Consider the following 23880-nt stretch of genomic DNA (forward strand, 5'->3'; position numbering starts at 1 on the left):
CTTTTGGTCATCATGGCACTGTAAGATTGAGGTCTTACAGCCTTGCGTGTTCAAGATTGGAATATTAATTGCTCCAGAAGTTTGATTGTTTTTTGTAGTTTATTCGATTCTACTCAGAGCGATCCACGTACATCAGTTCAATACAGTACAACAGAGAATAATGAATGAACGTTGAAGTGAAGTAAAAGTAGAAGTAGAATAACGCTCGGCCTAAACTTACTACGTATATATAGATCTAGAGTCTAGACAAACCGTCAGTTATTTCAAATATTGTTTACCAACGCTCAACGGTTATGCAATATCATACTCAGAAACTATTGTCCACATAACGGTCAGCATCTTAACAACTCTCCAACGACTGCGCTTGTGGTGCAACGCGGTCTGAGTAAACACAAACAACTTCGTACACAACGAGTTACTAGGGGAACAAAAGATCGTTACTGCAATCATTCAATCGGCTGTTAGTGGACAAACATTATTTAGGGCGTTGGACAAGATATCAAAAGGGCCTTTCAAATTCCAACGGTTCGTTGCTAGTAAACAACGGCCAAAATTTCACTAGTGGAAAATTCCAGGAAATCTGCACAAATTAATAAAACTCAAAATTAATACGTTACAGCACTGTCCTAGTAAAAATAGCTGCTTCCAAATGGGAATAAAGGTGTTCAATGACACCTGCTGATATACTGTATGTTTTATGAATATTCAGTGACCTAGAGTTGTAAGCGGGCTTACAATTGGGGTTAACACCCGAAATACAAAACGAGTTGCTCTTCCAGCAGTTTTTATCTTAAATAATCGACGTTTCGATGTCCCATACAAGATGCCTTTATCAGGATGAATGATAAATTTCTAATAAAGCAACAAAACACACAAAAACGAAACAGTCTGTAAGTACAAGCCCCAACACGAAATTTTGTGTAGTAAGGCCCGAATCAAGCACATTTTCTTCAAACTAAAGACCCTTCGCCAAAACAGCAGCAACCTAAAAAGGCATCCATAAAACTAATATGTCGTTTGACAATGATTAAGTTCTCCTAAATCAGTGGTTCCAAACTCATTTCAGTCCAAAAAGCAACAGTCGCGAATCAGTTTATTTTTGAGTAAATTAAACTAAACATACACAACAAGCATTTTTAGGTCGAAATATAGGCCTATTTCTTCAAAGTGAATTGACAAAAATGATAGAAAATCTTTGAAAGCTATGACTATGATCTATTTTCAAATCCGATGTATTTGCTTTAAATTTAAGCACAGTTTTCTGGAATATTTTCAGTTTATCAACCATAGTGAGATTCCTTTGTACATCTGAAAATTATCACAGGCCACCAGTTAAGAACCATTACTTTCCTAAACACAAGACAAACCAAGCAGAATCAATAATTGGTGTATTGTCTAATATTCTACACTACAGCATTGTTACAATTGGAATTTCGGAACACAAAAGCATTTGCCCCTTGTTTATTCCTAAAGTAAAAGCAATATGATAAAACAGCTGGATATGTGCAAGCAAGCCATGTGATACCACGCCATAAGCATCTGCCGTATAGGAAGGTTTAGTCGTAAAAAGACCTAAACTGCGGTTTTAGCGGTTTAACTAATACGAGGCTTGAAGGTTAAGCGCTATGATTTATTTTTAGAGACAGCAGCTCAAAGTCCTTTTGCCGCAGCGAAACCAAAAAAGTCTTTTCTTCTACAGACCACAACCGCCAAACACGCGCTTCTCCAAACTACCGGTGTCTTTACCACGAACCGTAGACCAATTGTGACGGCATAAATGAATCATTTCGTATTTATAGAGGCAGTAAACAGTTAAACGAAGCATCTGAAGATATTGTTTTTAGCGATTTTTTGTGACAAAAGATCTCAATTACATACCGTCTTAGGACAGTTTAACGAAGGCAAAACAACTTGCATGTGTCTATAAGACGCTTTATTTTGAATATTATGCAACAACCATATCGGCATAATTATCCTGGAATCATGTAACTTATTAATTTACTGGGTTATAGTGAGTGGTGAGATTAATTTTTTGTGTCAGCCGGTTCTATCACAAAAGTCATATTTTTCAGCCGGTTCTGTTACAAAAAGTCCATTAACAGTAACCAGTTATGCTAACCGGTTCGCTGATCTTATAAAATTAGGTGAGACGATTCTATAAAACCGGTGCTAACCAGCTGAATCCCACCACTGGTTATAATGCACTCTTTTATAAGAGCCATTTTTTTAGGACTAAGAATTTCTTTTTCACTAAACATTACAAAGTCGTCGTAAATTTAAATTTCGCTTGTAGGTCCTTTATAACTTTTCTAGTTCCAGTACAGTTATCCGAATGCATATTAGTCGAAAAATCGAAAACTACATTTAGGAGTAAAGAATCCAGTACAGCAAGAGTATCAGAGTTGTCACTACTCGAAAACTCGACTATCAACAGTACCAATAATTTGCTTTGATAAATCGAGTCCACATGCGAGTACCCGAGTAGTTTATGAAACTGGGCAACTTGATGATCTGAAGTCTAGGCATACAAAAATACTCGCTTATTTTCGCGAGTACCCGAGTAGTTAAACCGGGTGATTGAACAACCCGAGTTCTAGGCTTGCAAAATACTCGCTTGTTTATTCGAGTAGTTGGTGGTCTGAAGAATAACTCGCATTTTAACTCGAACACATGATCTAGGTATTCTAAAGCCGATTACGTAATGATTAATTGCCGAGTATAGACAAAAATTTGAAAAAACAAACAGAACTACACGAAACACGATTGAAAGCTGGAGAAATAGATAAAGATACGAAACAGCTTCGGCGCGCTGAAAATATGATCAGCCTACTGGTTACGATGAGCAAGGGCGCCCCTGGTGGCAAAGGCAGTTTAACGAGAGACCGACCACTGGCAAACGGCACAATCTTCGCCCACTGAGACAAAGGTGTTGTTATCGAACCAAATCACGCCAGTGACCGGCTTTTTCGGGTGAGCAGCTGTAATGTGAATGAGAAAATTAGGTTAAGACTATCAGCAATAGCTCAGTATACAATTCACATTATATTTATATTAGTTAAGATGAACATAAATTCATAACTGGGATCAGCCCTAAAACGTCTATGCAGACCACAGAACAAGGCACACTCATATATAAAGCACAGTCTGATAATGGTCAATCTGGCGATCCACTACTACGAAGCTGACATGTGCGGCATACGAGGCAGGCAACGGTGCTTGTGATTCGACTTTCGGAGGGTTCACCGTTAAGCCTAGCTCAGATGGTAGAACGCGAGTCCCGGAATGACTGCAATCGGGGGTTCGAGTCCCACCAAAGGCTAGATTTTTCTAGTCTACTACGCTTTGCTACATGGGAATGCTTGGTGACCAGCTGACTCGGTATAGCGCGTTCAATGGGCCTGACGTACTGCGATCTATGTTGGTACTATATTTACACGTCATATGAAATAAGCCGATAGAGATGGAATTTAAACCACGAAACCTGCGATTACAAAACACCAATACATAAAACACTGACTGACAAGTCAACCACTCGTTGTCTGAAACAAGTCGGCAGAGCTGGGATTTGAACCACCAAACTTGTGATTTCATTACACGCACATTAAAAAAAACTAAACGAGATTTTAGAATTGAATAAATGTTCACAAATGTCGTCAGTATTCTAAGGTCCAATGTGAGCACCACTGCTATGTGCAGGCCGTAATCACACATTAGTTTTTTAGATGTTGCTATATGTGTGAAGAAAAAGTGAGTATTTTAATGAGGACAGGGAATACCTACCAGTGTAAAGGGCTTTCTTTCCGGAGTCCACATCCCACGCCATTACATTGGTATCCGTAGAGCCAGAAGCAAGAAAGAGGCTGTCAGGAGACCAGGCCAGACAAGATACGCTGTTACTATGCCCTGAAAGCTTTGTCGGATTCTGTACAAGGTAATACATAAAGTTAAGAGGGTGGTTCTGTATAAGCATGCGAATAGTGAGGTGGGTCAACAAGACCCGAAAGTATAAGCCTAGGCGTAAACAGCACTGGCGCGAGTAAGATTTTAAACAGAAAAAGGGAGATAGAAACAAGTTTTCATATCATTTTTTTAATTATTTTTATTTATATCATGATAATTCACCCAAATCATAGTATAACCCTAAGTCTGACCATCAGCATTTTTACACAATTGTCCCTCGCAATAATCGCTAACGCTTTTGCGCCACCTATCGGTATTTAGCAAGCTTGTCTGATGTAAGTTCTTATGCAATGATCAACTCAAAAAGATACGATACTGAAATTTTGGCACAATATTCTACGCTTTTACAGCTTTTCAGCGCACAGACTTTTGAAAAAAAAGGTTTTTCATAAACACACACGCGCATAAAGCTTTACCGAAAATCCATCCGCCAAATCGTACACAGAAATGACTTTTCCATCAGCCACAGCAAGTTTGGCTCCGTTTGGGCTACAAGCCATCGTTGTTAGTTCGGTCTGAAGCGGGATGGTTTGATCAGTCCTTGTTATGGAACTTCCATCAATAGTGTAAGTGTCGCAAGCTTGTGATGCAGTGTGTGCAGATCCTTGTTTCTAAGCAAACAAGTTTCGAACAATGTGTTAGAAGCTGCCAAGACAAATATTTTTGTTTTCTCTAAACATCATTTTGCAGTGCATGGTTGTTTCCAGGGATGGGCCGAGCCGAGCCAGAACCCGAGTACTCGGTACCGAGCATCGCCGTTTTTGATGCTCGGTGCTCGGCCGAGCGGTTGCACAAACTGACCCGAGCACCAAATTTGCATATTCGTAATAACATACGAATATTTGTAAAGGGTACACAAGAATAAAAATGACAGTTTATTTAAATGCGCTATGATTGTAAAAAAACGCGTACTTTTAAGGCATGTAAAGCTGTAATACAAGCGACCCTGTAATGCCAAAACTAGCGTGAGATAGGGGATGTTTGTGACGTCACAATGCACCCGAGCGTGCTCGACCAAATAGAACACTTGCAGTTGTTTCGTAAAAATAATCTTTACTGCGGGGCTAGGAAAAACAAAACCGGCTCGTTAATTGCTTCACTTACATATGACGCACTCACTAGGCATCCCAAAACGTCACCTGTATATGACGTGGTCGCTGTTTGCCTACGTCACTTATAAATATTGTTGTACGACAGAGGTCGGAAACCTATGGCTCGGAAGCTTTATTTAGATCATTGCATCTGGCTCATAGACAACTCTTAGTTTGTATTTCTTAACACTGAAGCAGTAAATAAGGTTAATATAAAACCCACTGTTCAAATAATCTTTGCATAAATTTTAATCTATAATCTATTTTCTTGAACGTGTTACATTACATTTAGTTGTGTTTATTTAAAAAAAAACTAGTTTTCGCGTTTGGACGTTTTGAAGCAGCGGTTCTTAACCTTTATTTGTCCACGCCCTCATAAGACGTTTGTCCGACACTTCACGCCCCCTCTGAAACAGGCAAAAACGACTGTTTTTCTTTAGTGGAAAATGTACCCAAAGTTTTGAACAGTTGTACCAATGGACTGCCAGAAGTCTCCCCAGCTTATGTTGTAAACAAATAACCTAATAACTTTGCCTGTATGTCATTAGTTAAAATGTGTTTGTTACGTCATAAAGTATTGCGTCATAATATTCCATTTCTTTTAACATCTCGTTTTTTGTTTGTTCACAAACAATACATCCCACTTGCACTTGCAAAATACTGCATTTGCAAAATACTGAATATATTTGTTTATTTAAGTTTGGACTCACACCCCCTTGGAAATGTCTGACGCCTCCCTACGGAGCGTGTCCTCCTGGTTAAGAACCGCTGTTTTTTAAAGTATATCACTTTATTGTCTTTCTCAGCTAAAAAAAATCAACACAACAACCCCTGTTGCACAATAACGCACAATAAACTAGAAAGGTGGTATTCTGACCAATTTAGTATATAACACATCATTTGATCTACACAAACGATTGGTTTTGCAAACAAAAACGAATGGGTCCCCACACACGTGTTTGTGCGGATTTACGGAAACAAATGTTGCGGTTATTTTTAGATTCTTGAGGACAAATTATTAGAAAGCATTAACCCAACTTCAAAAAAAGTTTTGTCTGTATTCTTTTTGCACCATTATTATCATGTAAATTAGTTGTTCTTCAGTAGGATATCGCGGTGTAGTCGCCGAACGACCGTTTAAAGATCTTTTGACATGGTTTTTAACAGCACGCATTCCTTAGTGATTATCAATAATGTGTGTAAAAATTAAAGAAGCTGTGTTGAAAAAAAAACATTCTCAAATTTGTTCTGCGTTTCCTACAAGTTGAACTCCAGTCGTCATAAGGCGGCCAACTTGTCATTGACCGTTTAATGACTTTTTACTGCATCTTTGGAAAACATGTAGTTTTTCAAGCAGCGATCTCCCGCTATCCATTAAATCGCCGCTATTGTAAACCAGTGAATTACTCCCTTGGGCTTTCCAGTGTACACATATTATGGGCTGTAATGGTAACCATTTGGAAATTAAGCCAAAATTTTGAACACTAAATGAATAACCCACCGCAAACTTTTTTTTCTTAAAATTTTCCATTTTAGCACATTTAACGGGCTTGCAATTCTGACCTAAGAAACTGGAAAACATAAACCGATTATTTCAGGGTTAAGGGGTGCAATCCAATAAAATGAAATGGGTGAATCCAATAAAACGTTAGAAAATTATTTAGAATATCTTACATTGCACCACCAACAAAGCATGAAACTCCTAGATCATGTACTTTGGTCAGTACACTCGTTTTAAAAAAAATAACGTTTTGGGGGGCCTGTGGGTGAACCGCTGGGTCATTTGGGGTCAAACTTCAGGAGGACCAACTTTGAAACAATAGCTAACATCTTAGCAAGTTTGAATAAATTTGAAGCACTCTTTCTTGACCAAACGCGTTTAACAAACCAGCGTTAGACAGAAACGAATACTTTGGGGCTTAAGTGGTGAAAATGGGTAAATCCTTTTTAAGGGTACAAAATTCTTTAGAACACCTTACATTGCACCAAACAACAAAGCATAAAACTCCTAGATCATGTACTTTGGTCAGTACAGTCGTTTTGAAAATTTTACGTTTTGAGGGTCAGTGGGTGAACCGTTGGGTCATTCGGGGTCAAACTTCAGGAGGATCAAATATGGATAAATAACTAACATCTGTCCAAATTTAAATACATTTGAAGCCTTCTTTCTTGACCAAACGCGTATCACAAACCAGCGTTAGACAGAAAAAAGAAAAAAAATACGGACAAAAACAATATGTGTACCCTTCGTGGAAGGGGACCCATAAAAAAAAGTATTCAATAACTCTGCAAAAATCATTACCTTGCCACTTGCAAACATTGTTGATCCACTGACAACGATTTTAGCAGGATGATTGGCTGACCACGACTGTGAAACGACCTTGTTGCCATCCTTGATCATTACAACCTGATGGGTAAAAAATATACAGTTGAAGCTAATGAATACGCGAATACGCGAGTCCTGTTAATCAAATAATTCGTTTAATTGCATGTGGATTTGTCTAGAAAATCGTCTGGTTATTGGAATCCGGGTACCGGCACAGAAAAGCTTGGCAAGTTGATTATGCGATTAACAACGTTGGAATCATTGTGTGCTAAAAATTACACCCAAATCCAGGCCATTTTGCCTAACCATGAATTCCGTTTTATTGCATACTGAATATTTACATGCAGCCTATCATCAGTAAAGGAAATATTGCAAATAACTACATATTTCGGTCAATCACACAAAAATACTTCCTAAAGTTGCTATCTACAAACCATAATTGACAGTGGATGCTTTCAACAAAAACAAACATTTGTATTTTTTGTTCATTTTTTTCCAAACCTAAAACTCCCATTCATATCACTAATGATGGCATGAGCATTTGCCGATACGTTTGAACAGTGCAGCATATCGCTTTTTATGTCTATTTAGTTGGTTATTTTCATCATTAAACTTATAGATAGATCCTTATACGGTGTTTCTAAAGATACCAATTTGACAAGAAATAAAAACGAGACAAAAACAACCAACCTCTTTCTCACAAGCCACAACTATTGCTCCTTCATTGGTTAAATCAATACTCGTAGGTTGGGATTCAAGAGTAACTGATTTCCCGGCATCAAAATCACAGCTGTCAGCATCAGTAAATCGAACTGCGTTATCAAGTCCGATCGACACAATTGTGTTAGTTTCTTCTACATACAACATAGCGGTGACCTAAAAAAATTGAAAACAATAGTTTCAGGTTACCACGTTGTATAGTCAAAGTGAGAGAGTCACACTTTTTACAAGAGTCATTTTTTATTTTGTGAAATTTGTGATATGTATAAGCATGGAGCCAATAAATTGTAAGCTGCAGACAGTGCAAACTGTTTCAACCTATAAGGTCTCATCAGTGCAGCTGGTGACGAGAAATCGGCCGTATTGGCTAGTGTAGCTATCCAACGGCACTCCAGTGCCTAGCCAATGCGGCCTATCTCTTGTCACCAGCTGCAGTGTTGAGACCTTATAGGTCGAAACAGTGTGTACTGTCTGCAGCTTACAAATTTGTTATACTTTGGTATATTTCAGCCCACTTTTTTTTTTTAAAAACTGCAAAATATGGTGCAAGGGCACACAGGTAACATAATAGCTTTGTTTTCAATTAAAGAACAGAGTTGAAACTGTAACAAATGTAACTGTGGTTTGGTTTAACATACAGTAAACCTTGGTTAATCTGGACATGTTTGGACCAAAAATTTGGCCAGATTGGGTGAAGATCCAGATTACCCAATGTCGATTAATTAAATGCTTACCATATTATAAATTAATTGTTCCTCAAGTTTTGCCCGAATTAAGCAAAGATCTGGATTAACCGAATCCAGTTTAATCAAGGTCTACTGCATTTGACTAAACATTTTCGTTGGCAACATAAAATGCAACAAAAGTCTTGCAGAACTGTACTATTAAAGTGCCTTTTTTTCAGTACTTTGGGCCAAAATTGTTTGGTCATCTAACTCACCTTGCTTGCATGACCTAAGCCAGTGAATCTCTTTCCATCTCCGGTATATGCATCCCACCTTACAACCACTCCATCAAAACTTGCTGCAAACAAATGGAATTGTTATTACAATCTAGTTCAAGAAGAATTTAGTTAAAAATATGAAAATGTTTTTCTTGTGAATTTATAATTAACACAGGTATATACATGATCAAAATTCAAAATAATGCGGATTTTTCACATGTATTGAAACAAATAGTACCTGAGTATATGGCTTCTTTCGGTTTAATAGTTGTACAAGTGATAGTCTTGTTGTGGCCAGTCACAACCTTGGCTGGTTTCGAAGGGTCGTTGCGATCCAAGTAGTTGATTTCACCTGAAATATGCATAATGCTTGTTTATCAATTAAATAACTTAATTTCAGAGAGCAAATTATATTTACTCGAAGTAGAGCTTTTTTTTTCATGAAAGAAAATGTAGTGATGAAATCAGGGAGTCAAACCGCTTGTCACATGGGTTCAGGTTCGGTTCGGGTTCACTTGGTTTGTTTTTAAGGGTTCGGTTCAGGTTTTCAAAAATGTATGTTCCGGTTTGGGCAAATTATCCGGTCCGAACCGGTTTGTGGATTTTAAACCAGTTCAAATTTTTCTTCGTTTTAGTTTAATTCTACCCATCATCTACCTGGCCTTATCAAACTCCAAAAGAATTTTGCCAGTGCACTGTTATTTTTGATATGTCGTGTTATCTCGTATAGGGTATTCTTCAGTGCGGTGTTTTGAAAAAAAATCACAAATTATATAACAGACTGCAGTTTTTACTGGTTCTGTTCCGGTTTGGGACCAACGCCAAACAAAATATGGGGTTCAACTCCGGTTCGGGTTTCAAAAAAATTGTAACTAGAATAGTGGTTTTCCTATATATTGCCGGGTTATATATACTACATCATATTTAATGATGTATCACATATTCCATTTACTATATTTATAATGGATATATATTTGGCACCTACATTTCATTGGGTCCCTATCTTTTTCCTGGCACTTTATAACATAATTGTTTCTGCAAGCATAATCTAATGGGTCCCCACACATATGCATATGCGATTTGGTAACAGTAAAAATAGGACACAATCACTGTTAGATATTTACCAATTTACTATACACATCATTTGATCTACACATATGATTGTTTTTGCAAGCAAAACCGAATGGGTCCCCACATGCGCGTTTGTGCGGATTTATGGTAAACAAACATCCTGGTTATTTTAAGATTCTTAAGGACAAGCTTAACCAACTTTAGCCTTAACCCAAAAAGTTTTGTCCGTATTGTTTTTGCATCATTATTGTCATATAATTACAAAAAAACAGTAAATAGGAACAGGAAAAATACTTTCAATTTATTCTCATGCTTTGACCTTGATATTGTCGTTCAAGGTCAGTTTTTAAACACAATTTTCCAAAACTTAAAATGTGCTTGATAACTTATTAAAAAGACATAGCATAGCTGCGCAAAAACAGCTGATTTTTAATCACCGACACGACTGCCTCATAAAACGTCGGTCCGGACGTCAAGCTGAGCACTCCCGCTGCATTCACCCGCCTTAATCGTAAACAAGTGAATTACTCTCTTGAGGGTTGAGACTTCTATCTGACTGAGAAAATGGTCACGTAACGACTGCGTTCATGCGTGAAGCAGAGGCATTTTTTTCTATGCGCCACTATGGTCAATCACTCCCATTGCGTCAGCTGTGCACTGAGCGACAGGCAAATACGGTCATGACGTCATACGCATCGCGTGTCCCTGCCGTGACCCCGCAGCGTTAACGTTTACAGCGCAATATCACTAACACCGTATCATCTTAATTCCAACCAATGAGAAAATGGTCAAGTGACGACTGCATTCATGCGTGAAGCAGAGGCATTTTTTCCATGTGCCACTATCGTTAATCACTCCCATTGCGTCAGCTGTGCACTGAGCGTCAGCTGTGCACTAAGTCCTGTATTTCTGGCCTCAATAACATGTGAACAAACAAACAAATATTTGGGGGTAAAGGGGTGAAAATGGATATATACAACTTCAAGTTACAAAATAGTTTAAAATAGGCTGCAATGTACCAATCAAAACGTATGAAACTCCAGAAACATCTGCTTTAGCAAGTATAGCCGTTTTAAAAATTAAACGTTTTGGGGGGCTGTGGGTGAACCGAGGGGTCAATCGGGGTCAAAATTCACATGGACCATCTTTTGACCAATATCTATAATAAGTGTAAATTTGAAAAAGTTTGAACCATTCTTTCTTGACCAAAACGTGGGAACAAATCTGCGTTAAAAAAATCACGTTTTGGGGGGCTGTGGGCGAACTGAGGGATCAAATGGGGTCAAAATTCAGATGGACCATCTTTAGACCAATATCTATAATGTGTGTAAATATAAAAGGGTTGAACCATTCTTTCTTGATCAAAACGTGGGAACAAATTCGCGTTAAAAATTTTACGTTTTGGGGGGCTGTGGGTGAACCGAGGGATCAAACGGGGTCAAAATTCACATGGACCATCTTTAGATCAATATCTGTAATGTGTGTAAATTTGAAAAAGTTTGAACCATTCTTTCTTGACCAAAACGTGGGAACAAATCTGCGTTAGAAAGAAAAAAAGAAAAAAGAAAAAAGAAAAAAAGAAAAAAGAAAAAAGAAAAAAAAATATAGACAAAAACAATATGTGTCCCCTTCAGGGAAGGGGACCCATAATTAGCGGTTCGGGTTTAATGAAATTAACCGCTCAAGCCGGTTCGCGGGTTCGGGTTCAGTTCCGGTTCGACTCCCTGGATGAAATAGCTGCACAGTGCGAGAGTGCAAAAAGTGCATGTCGCAAATAATACACCAAGGCTGAATGCATAGAAATTTGTAAACTACCATGTCACTACAAAGTGTTATGTAATGGAGATCACCAGTCAAAAGAGAGTGTGTTTGGTGCACAGCAGGTAACCAAAACATAGACGACTTAAATGGACACAGCACTAAATTCATGTTTACATAAATAAATTAGATGAACGAATGTATGCAAGTTTTGAAAAAAATCTTGTAACATTATACACCTTAAGCTCAGCAATGACAATGTTGCAGATGCATATTTAACCTTAATTCATTGGTGCTTCGCACATTTTCTGACTCTTAATCCATATAGCTGGCCTGAGTTGTGGTGCTTTTATTGGTTTAGGTAACTACATTTGTATCACCACACCCACTTAACTCAACTCAACATAAAGCTTATTTCCTTACCTGTGAGTGACACAGTGAGCAAATAATCTCCTTGCCACAAACACGAAAGCTGTTGTTTCATAATATCTTTTCCCAAAACAAATTCCCTGAAAACAAAATCATTTTTACAGGTCACACAGTCTACTCGCAAGACGTTTTAGTGGAATACATACACAGTCTGCTGTCGCGTTTCCACGTTCCATATTTTTGCTGTTTTATCTGCAGAAGCAGACAGAAGCTCGGTTCCGTCAGGGCTAAAACAAATGCTGTACACTCCACCTACGTGTCCTTTTTCACCAAACTTTGCAATCTGCAATGACATAATAAACAATCAGTTGGTGTTTTGAAAAAAAAAAACTATTTTCTAGGGCAGTGTTTGTCAACCTGGGGGTTGTGAAGATGCAACCCAATGATTTTATCCCAATTATAAAAACGTTGCCCATGACTTCTGTTTAGCATATTAACTTACACGACAGTTTGATTTAGAATAGGTGCAACGGCATTTGCCATTGACTTCTATGAATTGTGGTTTTTGGCTTACCTTGACATAAAAAACACATTCATGGTGACATAAGCCATAACCACAATTTTAATTGTATTCTGTACAGCAAAATGCAAACTTGTTGCAGCAACGTTAGATTCTAAATGTATGGTGAACATGCTGTACTAGTTAAACTTGTTAAGTGTGTTTGTAAACAGGCGCGTTGTGTAGGAATGGGCAGAGGCGAGCCAGAACCGGAGTATTCAGCACCAAGCATCACCGTTTTTGTTGCGCTGTACTTGACAAAGCAGTTGGATAATCTGACCCAAGCATTAATTTGCATATTCTTGTCCTGCTATTGCCACTTTTCAAAATGCATCATAAGGTGGATAACCACATACTTCTGGGGCCTTTACAGCTTAATGCACTGCTGGTGACGTAAAGAAGCCTAGAACACTACAAAACTATCATGATAATGGGAACATTTGTGGAGTCATAATGCACTGAGCCAAACACCAATTGAGATGCTTGGTGTTTGACCAAACAGAACATTTGCAGTTTTGGGCCTATCCCTAAAAGACATCATGTCACTTGTATTAAATATCAAAATAGAGCTCTAGTATATTATTAAGCACTAAACAAGATATGATAGTTGCAACTTTCAAAAATGATTTATTCTCGGCAAAATAGTGTTTCAAGGTATTGGAGTTGAAAAATACTGGACATTATTACTCAAAAATTCGTAATTGCACTAAAACCTAATGTACAGCTCAATTTAGTAACCTTGCTCTAATTCAGTGGTTCTTAACCGGTGTTCGATCGAACCCCAGGGGTTCGGCCACGCCGAATAAGGGGTTCGACGAAGGTCTTTTTGAACGCCTATTGTATGCCAACAATACGAACAAAACAGGTACCACAAGCATAATCTGGGTTTTTTGGGGGCTATTTAAAGGTAAATACACGATACAAACTTTTTAAAACTAAAATAAGCAGCTAGGAAGGAAGTCGTTGGTGAAGAATCTGCGACGCGGCCGTCCTAGCAAAATGGTTGTGCAACCCTGCGGTTTTCTTTTCTTTTTTGACGTAACAAATAGCATTGTTCGCAAGCAGAAAAACAATGAAATTTTGTTGGCAGCAAAAACTTATTACTTTATCCTTTTCATGTTAGTGTACTGTACAGATGCTAAAAATACAATGCTTCATTTCGGTAAAAACTAAAAATTGACGGAATTAAAGCAATCATGAAACAAGATTCTTGTATTATGATGTCAGAATTTAACAAAATGACAAACAGTAACTGTTGCCACAGTGTTTGAACCAAAACTAATTATGACCCACCAAACAAAATGTGTTAAAAACCTAGGATGTAACTTGGGGTTCGACCAAAGGCAGAAGAATGTCGTAGGGGTTCGGTAGTTATAAAAAGGTTAAGAACCACTGCTCTAATTAAATCTTTTCAGGCAAGTGGTCATGAAGATAATACACATAGCTTACAAATTCTGCAGATTTTCCATCATACAAGAAAATATTTCCATCTGAATTTGCTGATGCCATGTATTTTCCATCTGGTGAGAATCTCACACAGTTGCAGAAACGGATTCCTTCCTAGAAGATATAATTCTATTTTTAGTGTTTATCACAACATAAACATTTTGTTTTCATGAGGGGCGGGCTGATGGGTCAAAAATACATCCCTAAAAATTTTGAAAAAAGATAATAAATTGATAAAGTGTAACATTTTCAAATGACACTTACAAACCCAATTGAAAGCTGGTTTGGTAACACCAGTTGAGTACACTGCAATGAACTAATATACAATTAAAACAAACTTGAGTGCAAAAGTTTAAGCATTTTTATAAGTTTGTGTGATGCAAAGCCTATATCCTTCTTCCGTTATCGACTAAGAATTTTTACACTGCAATTTGAGTCATGCCATGCTTGATGACAAATTAATGACTAAAGTGTTAGTTCGTAAAAATTCAACTATACATACACCAAGCAATAAAGAAGACATTTTGTCTTCCTAAAAAGTCCTAAAAACCCAACAATGTTTGCAATACATGCACAATAGGTACCAGTTAATTCAAACGAATTTCAAAAGAAACTATGTAGGATGTAAGTGATGTTACATAAAACATGTTCAGTGATGTGAAGCAAGTCATTTATTGTAAATCAATGGGCGAGCGATTTTGTTTCCTGCTGAAGATGCCATTTCTCCACAGAACAATAACAGTCTCCCTATCAGAATATATTTCCTTTATGTATATATACCATGGTGTCAATGATAAATGACTGAATGATTACACTTATGACTAATGCTAAAGTGTGTTTATACACATACATAGCAGAACTCAATTTGAAATTTATGGCAAAACTTTTTCAATGATTTATTGCTTTAACGGAGGCGATTTTGCCTGCCAGGGGCAATTTCGTCCACTGAGGAGGCAATAGGGACAATTTTGGGATTTGGGTCACAAGCAAATTTTATTCGTCTTGCAAACAAACACCAGAGAAATAGAACTAAGTTGGATGCATAAAGTAAAAAAAAAAAAATTCTCACTCACACTTAGGGTATTGAAGTGTCGGAATGGTGGACCTTCGTAGAAATACGCACTAAAATCTTCGCTGCCAACCACACATCGATATGGTCGGGTTCTTTTAATATCAACCGAGTTTGAAGATTTTCCAATTTTATCAAGACTTCCAATCGAGGACCCAGAATCCCACAGAAAAGCATGTGCAAACCTGAAACATATGCATATATTGTAGACAGTGCACACTGTTTTGAGCCTAATGGTGTCATTAGTGCAGTCGGTGATAAGAGATAGGTGGTATTGGCCACTGTAGCCATTCAATGGAACACCATTTTGTTGGGAGCAACACTAGAGAAAAGGGACATATACTGTGGAAAAGTGATTTTTTTTCTTTCCTTAATGCATTTTTAGCCCTCCGTATGTAAAGAAATGTTTGTTTGTTTTTTAGCATTTAACCTTTTTGGCCCAGCTAGCACTTTCAATTCTTGCAATCAAGAACAAGTTTCCAGTCACTTTTTACTCCACAGTTGAGGGAGATTTCTTGACCACAAAATAAATTTTACAAAGCTACAAAAGCTGTAGAATTAGTTGTGCAATGATAAGTTTCATTAAATTTGTTTTTTATTCAAGTATCACAAAAAAGTTTTGTGCAAGTAAGAAAAAGAGTTACTGTAACAAGCATTTTTCAAACTACAATTGTTTTTGGGGCAAAATCAAGAAATGACAATTTGAACGCTAGGAATCATTTTCAACTAGAATAGTGGTTTTCCTATATATTACTAGTTTATATATACTACATCATATTTAACGATGTATCACATATACCATTTACTATATTTATAATGGATATATATTTGGCACCTACATTTCATTAGATCCCTATCTTTTTCCTGGCACTTTATAACATATATAATTGTTTCTGCAAGCATATTCTAATGGGTCCCCATACATGTGCACATGCGATTTGGTAACAGTAAAAATAGGGCACAATCATTATTAAACTGGAATAATGGTTTTCCTATATATTCCATTTTACAGAAACTGTGCCATATTTACGCACCATTCATTATAATTGTAAGGGATATATATTTGATGGTTAGCATCGATTTCTCACAGTTTCATTTCCGTCAGGGATCATTGTCTCGCGGCATGCGAATGTTGTTAGATAAAGAAATGGCGCCGATCGCGGCAGGAGGGGCCTGTCGTTAACCGCCATAAGACGAAAAACTGCGTGATACAACAATTGCATAACTAACGTGATTAATGATCTACAAACATATCTTAATTGCACAGTGCAAAAAAACTGCCTGATATCACGTCCAGTTATGCGCGAGGCCGAGATATTCGCTTTTCAGGGGGCAGGTTTGCACTTTTCACGACCAATTGGGCTTTTTTCGACATGGAGTTGCGCGTTGTTTTCACGAGGTGGAAAATGGATAAGTCCAACTATTTAAGCTTTTAACAAAGTTTCAACTTTTTTTTTCCTTAATAGCCCTTTGTTTGTTGAATTATGATCTTTAATCCGCACATTGCTTTCCCTGGCCCTGTTAAGTTTCTACATACCAACAATACGATTGCTTAGCTGGGTTTTTTATGTCCAAAACCTGTTCTGAAACAGTTTTATTAACGCTTTCAGTTTGAGAAGTCACATTACACAGGTGTAACAAATTGTGCTGCGTTGTCACTCTGCGTTTCGAAACATGAATAAGTTGACCTACACTAACGTTTACAGCGCAATATAACTAACATCGTGATATCTTAATTCCAACCAGTGAGAAAATGGTCAAGTGACGACTGCGTTCATGCGTGAGGCAGAGGCATTTTTTCCATGCGCCACTATCGTTAGTCACTCCTATTGCGTCAGCTGTGCACTGAGCGAGCACAAATTTGACAAAAGACAGCATGTAAAAACATATTTGGGGCTGTAAGAGTAATTACTAAGCCAATTGCACTGAAATTTTTAACGGCCAAAAAGGAGCACCCTATCCACAGCTGTTTACAATTTCAGCAGGTTAAGTCTTGTATTTCTGACCTAATTAAGATGTGAACAAACAAACAAATATTTGGGGGTAAAGGGGTGAAAATGGATATATACAACTTCAAGTCAGAAAATACTTTAAAATAAGCTGCCATGTACCAATCAAAAAAGTATGAAACTCCAGAATCATCTGCTTTAGCAAGTATAGCCATTTTAAAAATTTCACGTTTTGGGGGGCTGTGGGTGAACCGAGGGATCAAACGGGGTCAAAATTCACATGGACCATCGTTGGACCAATATCTATAATGTGTGTAAATTTGAAAAAGTTTGAACCTTTCTTTCTTGACCAAACACGTGGGAACAAATCTGCGTTAGAAAGAAAAAAAGAAAAAAAAAACATAGACAAAAACAATATGATAACTATACTAACATTTACATTGACACACATAGGTTCAAATTTTTGCTTAATTCTATTGTTAAGTGTTAGCTAGTTAGAAAAAGAGAATAGAAGTAAAACAATAATTTCTAATTTCATAACTTACTTTTCCTTGCCCTGTCCACAAACAGCGATCCTTTTGCTATCTGCGTCCCATGCAATATCTCGGATGGCTCCACTTATTGGTTGATACTCATACTGTGGATAAAAACTTTGATTTTAAAACATATGTTTATAAACTACACAGATAAAAACAAGTTTGGGATTCAGTACTAAAATCTACAACAGGGGGATGCAACCTGTGGCTCATCGAATGAAGGCTGTGAGGTGCAGACATTGCTATGAGCAAGTTTAATTCTTGTTTGTCTGTTTGTGAGCAGATCATTGCACCCAGTGCCGCTTTAAACAGTACAGTTAAAATCACTTGAAAATTTTACTATTACCTGTTCAATCAATTAAAGTATGTTAGGTTTAGAGTTGTAAGTCAGACCAGGTTCAAGCTTAGATTTTTGTAACAAACGCTTGATTCAGGCCTGACTTATCATTCTACGTCCAGCTTGGTCTGGACTTAGGGCTTATACTTTCTGGTTCGGGCTCAAATTTGAGGCCCGCTTACAACTCTAGTTTGATTTTCAATGAGTAAAGTCAACTGTGATGTATTTGATACATATGTTAAGGTATGTCCTACGGCACAGTTTAATCATGTTAAATGTATTTGCCTGATCAGTGATAACGGTTGCAAACAATTAATCCAGAGCAGAAGTCACCAAACTACAAAATCATGTGTCATTTTATTTGACCCCCATTTCATCTGTGAAACAAGTTTGGTGACCCCTGATCTATAACATTAAAAATGTTTACACAATTTATCAAAATGTTGTCAAGTTTTGAAATGAACACATATTTTATCATTATGTATAACAACAGTATATATATATACAGTAAATCTCAGAATTGGTTAATTCAGGTCTTTGCAATTTCAGGCAAAACTTAAGGTACAAATGATTTGTAATGTGGCAAGGCTTGAACTATTCAATATTGGTTAATCCAGACAATTTTTGGTCCAAACGGGGCCGGATTAACCAAGGTTTACTGTATTTATGTCTTGTAGTAAGAAAAAAAAATTATATGTAAGTTTTGTACTAGCAGAAGTCTTTTAAAGACCAAACACAAACAACAGGAAAACAACACAAAATCTCAGTTAATAGGTGTAATAAGATATACCTTTAAGATGTGAGTGGATTGTGTTGTGTCCCAAATTCGAACTTTACCCCCTGTGTCACCAGAACAAATGTAAAACCCTGTATGAGAGTATTTGGCAACTTTTGGTGGTTTCTGATGTTCAGCATAAACTTCGTAGTTTAAAGGGTTCTACAAAAAAGGACAACCGGGTAAAACTAATGTTATCAGACAATATAGTTATTATTTATTTAAATGTTTGTTTATTGTGATAATATCTATGTTAACAAATACTGAAACAAAATGCAATCAGATGGAATTGAGTGCAGGCAATTCTGGTTTGTTGCATACCAGATACAGTCAAACTTCGATACTATGCCACCTTGGTATTATGCCACCCTCGCTACTATACCACTTTTGATTGTCACCAACTAAATTGAACAGAAAATATATTTACTATGCCACCCCTTACCCTTGATACTATGACACATGAGAGAACAGTATTACTGTATTAACGAAACAATAAACGCTACAAACAAGATGATTAAACGGCTTTGAAACGGCAAAAGTATATGTATGTGCATGTAATGTGTTCTCTCAAGTTATCTACTTTAGCTCAGTCCAAAACTCTGAGGAATCGTCAGCTGGCGCATGTTCTATAAATTATAATCGTACAACACAACATGGCATTACAGTACATTGTTACGTCACAAGGCTATTTTTGTAATAAAATATACTGTATACTGTACCTTATACTGTAATAAATTATAATAGTACAACACAACTTGGCATTACAGTACATTGTTACGTCACAAGGCTATTTTTGTAATAAAATATACTGTATACTGTACCTTATACTGTAATAAATTATAATAGTACAACACAACTTGGCATTACAGTACATTGTCACGTCACAAGTCTATTTTTACAAAAAAATCTCGGTATTATGCCACCCTCGCTACTATGCCACTTTCTCTCGGTCCCAAAGGGTGGCATAGTATTGAAGTTTGACTGTAATTGCTTGTTCCATTTAATTGCAAATGGATTACCACAAGTGAATTTTCCTGAAGTCTTGAAATATCCATTCATGGGCCAACACAATGAACGTTAAAACAGAATGTTCTGAAGCTTTTACACCACTAAGCTTGTTTTGTCACCATGTTGGTGCAAGTTTGCAGCCATACAATCTTGTTATCGTTGTTTTTTAGTGTGTGGTTGGTTGCAATTAGTCGCTTTAAAAAAATTGTCTTGCAAGATATCCCATTATCTTGAAGAAGGCTTTTTGTATAGGACATTAAAACATTAATTATTATTTAAAATAAAACTGCAGAAAGACCAACGCTCATTTATTTCTTACATTTTCCCTTTAAAAAACATTAAAAAAAACATAACTTGAGATTTCTTGTGTTTTGAAATAGTGCCTTTCAATAAACTTTAATTATTTTAAATTTTATTCCTAAAATAAACATTTCACCTCAATGTCACGGATAATGACTGCATTTCCAGAACAGTACAAGATGTTCTTGCCTTTGGGGTCAGGTCCAAGGACAAGTGCTGTTGCCCTCTCTGTTGGGGGCAGTGGCGCAAATGATGATTCTGCTCAAGAAAATTAAAATTCAGCAAACTGGAGTGTTATATGTAATGTGTCAAAATTTGTGTTTCGTGATGACATTGTAGATAAAAAAAACTATATTATAATATTCCATTATTCTGAGGAGCGTAAATCATTTCAAAATTGTGAAATAAATTGACAAAACTGTGTAGAAGCTAAAGCATACATCATACACAATATATGTAAGATTTAAGGCACAGGTCAAAAAGTGAAAATCTTTAACATAATAATAAAATATTTTGGAACATTTTTTCAATGAAAAGGTAAATATATTATATAATATGGTAGAGTTTTTACAGCTGTAAACAGATTATAAAATAAGGTAATATTTGTAGATAAAGTTATCCTAAAATTATTTCAAGAAAAGTGAAATCAAGAACTTACTCAAGTCTATTTTCACCATTATGAAGCTTTGTGTTGTACAAGTCCTTCAGTTCAACTTAGCAATATCTAATCACCTAAAATGAAAACAACATGAAATGGACTATCAAGCAAACCAACAGCTAATTCAAGTTTGTTGAAAATAAATGTTAGTTCACTAAGTCAACACAGTATACATGGTAGAAGCGGTGCAAATACAAAGACAGGTTCTGGGTTAGCATGATTGGTTAATTTAAGGCATCACTGGTTGGAGATATACAAGAAACACAGCATTGCACAAAGTAAAAACAGTTGTCGATATATTTATTTACATCTAGCCATGTGACTGCACTGGGTATGTATAAAACAATAATTTGTGTAATATGCTTTTTGACATGCAACGAGCTGGGCTGGTAACATTGCGTTCATGCAAAAAAGTACATTGGAACATTATGAACCAATTTTAAGGGGACACCAAAAATCAGATTTCACATATATTAGGTTTGTGAATAAAAATACAAAAAAGGCAACATTGCGACACAATACTGCTTAATACAGCACAAGTCCAAATGCGTATTGAAGATAAAAAAGTCTGATGTAATGGAACTGCTTTGCAAATTATGGATGGAACTGTTAAGTTAGCTGGAGAAATACGCAATATCCTTGTACAGTTTTAAAGGCAAACATAAAACTAAGGTCTAGTTATACACAAGCAAGGTTTGGAGACATTTTGATATCAACACCGAATGACTACAGGACTTTGTCACACCAAAATTTATGATGACTTATTCTTGTGTGCATTAGTAAACAACGGTTATTAAATAAAAATCTGACAATAAATGTAAATGCTTAACTGACTTTGTGACAATAAAAAGCAACAACAATGTAATACACCATTAAACCTGATTTTGTCTAGATGGTGAAGAGGGGGCGATTCTCACAGTTGGTGAAGCAAAGCCAGCGTTGGAATTCTTCGAACTAAGTTTTAACAAGTCATTAACAGTGTCAGACAGTCTTGCAATTCCTCTCTCATGCAAAATGTCTGCTGCGTTAGGAAGACGACTCACCTCAACACCAAGTTTTATACAGGCATCAAGAAAATTGTCAACATTTCGCCGACATTTTGCCATCGATAGCTTAGGGACAGCAGGGGAAGGCACGTGAATAGTGGGTATGGACCGTGCCTTAACATGGTTTGCTAAATGGCACAACACTACACCATCAGTTAATGCAGGAAGCAGATCTTGTGGTAGAGGCATTTTGAGAGTTGCCTCAATGCACTGCCGGAGTTTTTCTAGCTTCTCCATCTCTTCGTACATCTTTTCAGCCCTTCTTCTCATCGTAAATGTTAACTGATCTTCCTTCTGAGCTGTCCTTCGATTGATGTAAGCCTTTCTAGGTTTAATGATATTAAGATATTGAGCCTCATCACGAGAGCCATCTGGCTTCAGCACTGGCCCTTTATTTGTTGATTTCAGGACAGGGGTGTAACCAGGAAAACTTGACGTTAGGTTTAATTTGGCTTCTTTTGAACTGCGTCTGTTATGGTTCAAATTTCGAGGTACGTTTTCGCTTGTTTCCTTAAATACTTTTATTTCACGGTCCAACTTCTTTACCGGGCTGGTTTTCGGAGAGCTTACTCGCTTTTTAGGACTGCCTTTTGGTGAAACTAAGCGCTTCGTTGGGCTGCCTTGTGGCAAAGAAACAGGTTTTTCTGCAATTGATGGTTTCCTCGCAGTACCATTTTGTTTCACAGGGGTTGGAGATTCAGAACCAAGCTTTTCCTCAGAAATTTGTGATTGCAATACATTTGTATTACAAGCTCGTTTTCTTGGCGATGACGATACAGACGAAACTGAATCGGACCGCCGTTCATCAGCGGAACCATTAGTCATGTCATCCATGCTTGAGGTGGATAATTGGTCGACTACATTCGCAAGGAAATTCAGATTGGGATGAGAACTTAAATCACCATCTCTTGAGTTGGTCACGGATTCTGATGCATCTGATGATTTTGCTGATTCAATTTGTAGATACTTAAACAGATGCACCCTGCCCTTTTTCAGCAGTTTGGCAGGTGGGTTCATAAGGGGATTTTGATCCAAGATGAGTTGCTGGATTGACTCCATATTTTGAAAACACAGTGGGATTTTAGTGATGCAGTTTTCACTTGCATTGAAGTACACCAATGGCAACTGACAAAGTTCATGAGGAAGGTCCGCAAGATTATTTCTTGACACATCAAAATGAAGCAGGGCATCCATTTTGCCAACAGTGGCTGGAAGAATATTGAGCGAATTTCCACTGACGTCGAACTCCTGACATTTTTTTAGTTTTCCAATTTCAACAGGAATTGATACAAGGTTGTTGTTATTAAGACGAAGCACGACAAGGTCTTTGAGTTCGCTTATGGTCGATGGCAGATGTGAAAGCAAGTTGTTGCTAAGATCTAAAACTTGGACAAGGCGTAGTCGAATCAGAAAGTCCGGGACAACTTTTATGAAATTGTAGGAAAGTGTTACATTTTTTAAACAATACCACTCACACAAGTCTATTGGCACTTCGTTCAGTCCGTTTCGCGAAAAATCCACAACTGTTACATCCGTTAGGTCGTGTTTTCCACTACACAACACAACATCCTTTAATTTTCTGTTGTTCAATATTAACTTTCCTGAATACTGGGCCTCATCTAACAGTTTTTCCGAATGTCGTGTATTTGAATGTAGAACTGACACCATTTTTTGTGTTTATATAGTGCTGGAGTTTTGCCAGTACCGTTTCTCCGCAAACAAAACAGCGGGGACAAAATTGGTCCTGCGCTATACTTCGACAAAGATCTCACCATAAGAGGCGAATTTACAGCAGCTGAAAACCCTAGAAGCAACAACTACAAACACAAATCAAATAGTCACGTGAGTTCGACTTATCGGCCTCGACAACGAGTAAATACACTCAAATTGCGTGTTTACTTTTCCGACTCTGCCATCTGTATATGGCGGTGGTTTTCCGGAAATAGCCAAATATGGTGC

General features: G+C 37.2%; 2 protein-coding genes across 2 annotated transcripts; both read right to left on the reverse strand.

The window, feature by feature from the left end:
• Positions 1-1371: 1371 nt before the first annotated feature.
• On the reverse strand, positions 1372-20956 carry LOC145225469 (WD repeat-containing protein 1-B-like). The gene is made up of 15 exons (XM_080092177.1): positions 20876-20956; positions 20354-20475; positions 18925-19071; positions 17807-17898; positions 15317-15497; positions 14247-14357; positions 12445-12581; positions 12293-12378; positions 9279-9392; positions 9038-9120; positions 8068-8253; positions 7354-7458; positions 4377-4571; positions 3781-3922; positions 1372-2978 (listed from the first exon to the last, which is right to left on the reverse strand). Exons 1-15 carry the CDS (start codon positions 20892-20894, stop codon positions 2872-2874), a joined length of 1827 nt encoding a protein of 608 aa, XP_079948303.1. The 5' UTR covers positions 20895-20956; the 3' UTR covers positions 1372-2871.
• Positions 20950-23870, reverse strand: LOC145225468 (leucine-rich repeat and calponin homology domain-containing protein 1-like). Its single transcript, XM_080092176.1, has one exon. The coding sequence runs from the start codon at positions 23587-23589 to the stop codon at positions 21748-21750; it is 1842 nt and encodes a 613-aa protein (XP_079948302.1). The 5' UTR covers positions 23590-23870; the 3' UTR covers positions 20950-21747.
• Between the last annotated feature and the right edge of the window lie 10 nt (positions 23871-23880).

The sequence above is a fragment of the Phallusia mammillata genome, chromosome 4 (genome assembly GCF_965637545.1).
Source record: "Phallusia mammillata chromosome 4, kaPhaMamm4.hap1.1, whole genome shotgun sequence".
Classification (NCBI taxonomy): domain Eukaryota; kingdom Metazoa; phylum Chordata; class Ascidiacea; order Phlebobranchia; family Ascidiidae; genus Phallusia; species Phallusia mammillata.

Excerpts from the sequence above, each read along its gene's own strand:
- LOC145225469 (XM_080092177.1), bottom strand. Across the intron at positions 7,459-8,067 it reads TTGTGGCTTGTGAGAAAGAG|GTTGTAATGATCAAGGATGG; the intron begins GTTGGTTGTTTT and ends TTTACCCATCAG. Across the intron at positions 3,923-4,376 it reads ATTTGGCGGATGGATTTTCG|AATCCGACAAAGCTTTCAGG; the intron begins GTAAAGCTTTAT and ends TACCTTGTACAG.
- LOC145225468 (XM_080092176.1), bottom strand. The coding sequence starts at position 23,589 with ATGGTGTCAGTTCTACATTCAAATACACGACATTCGGAAAAACTGTTA.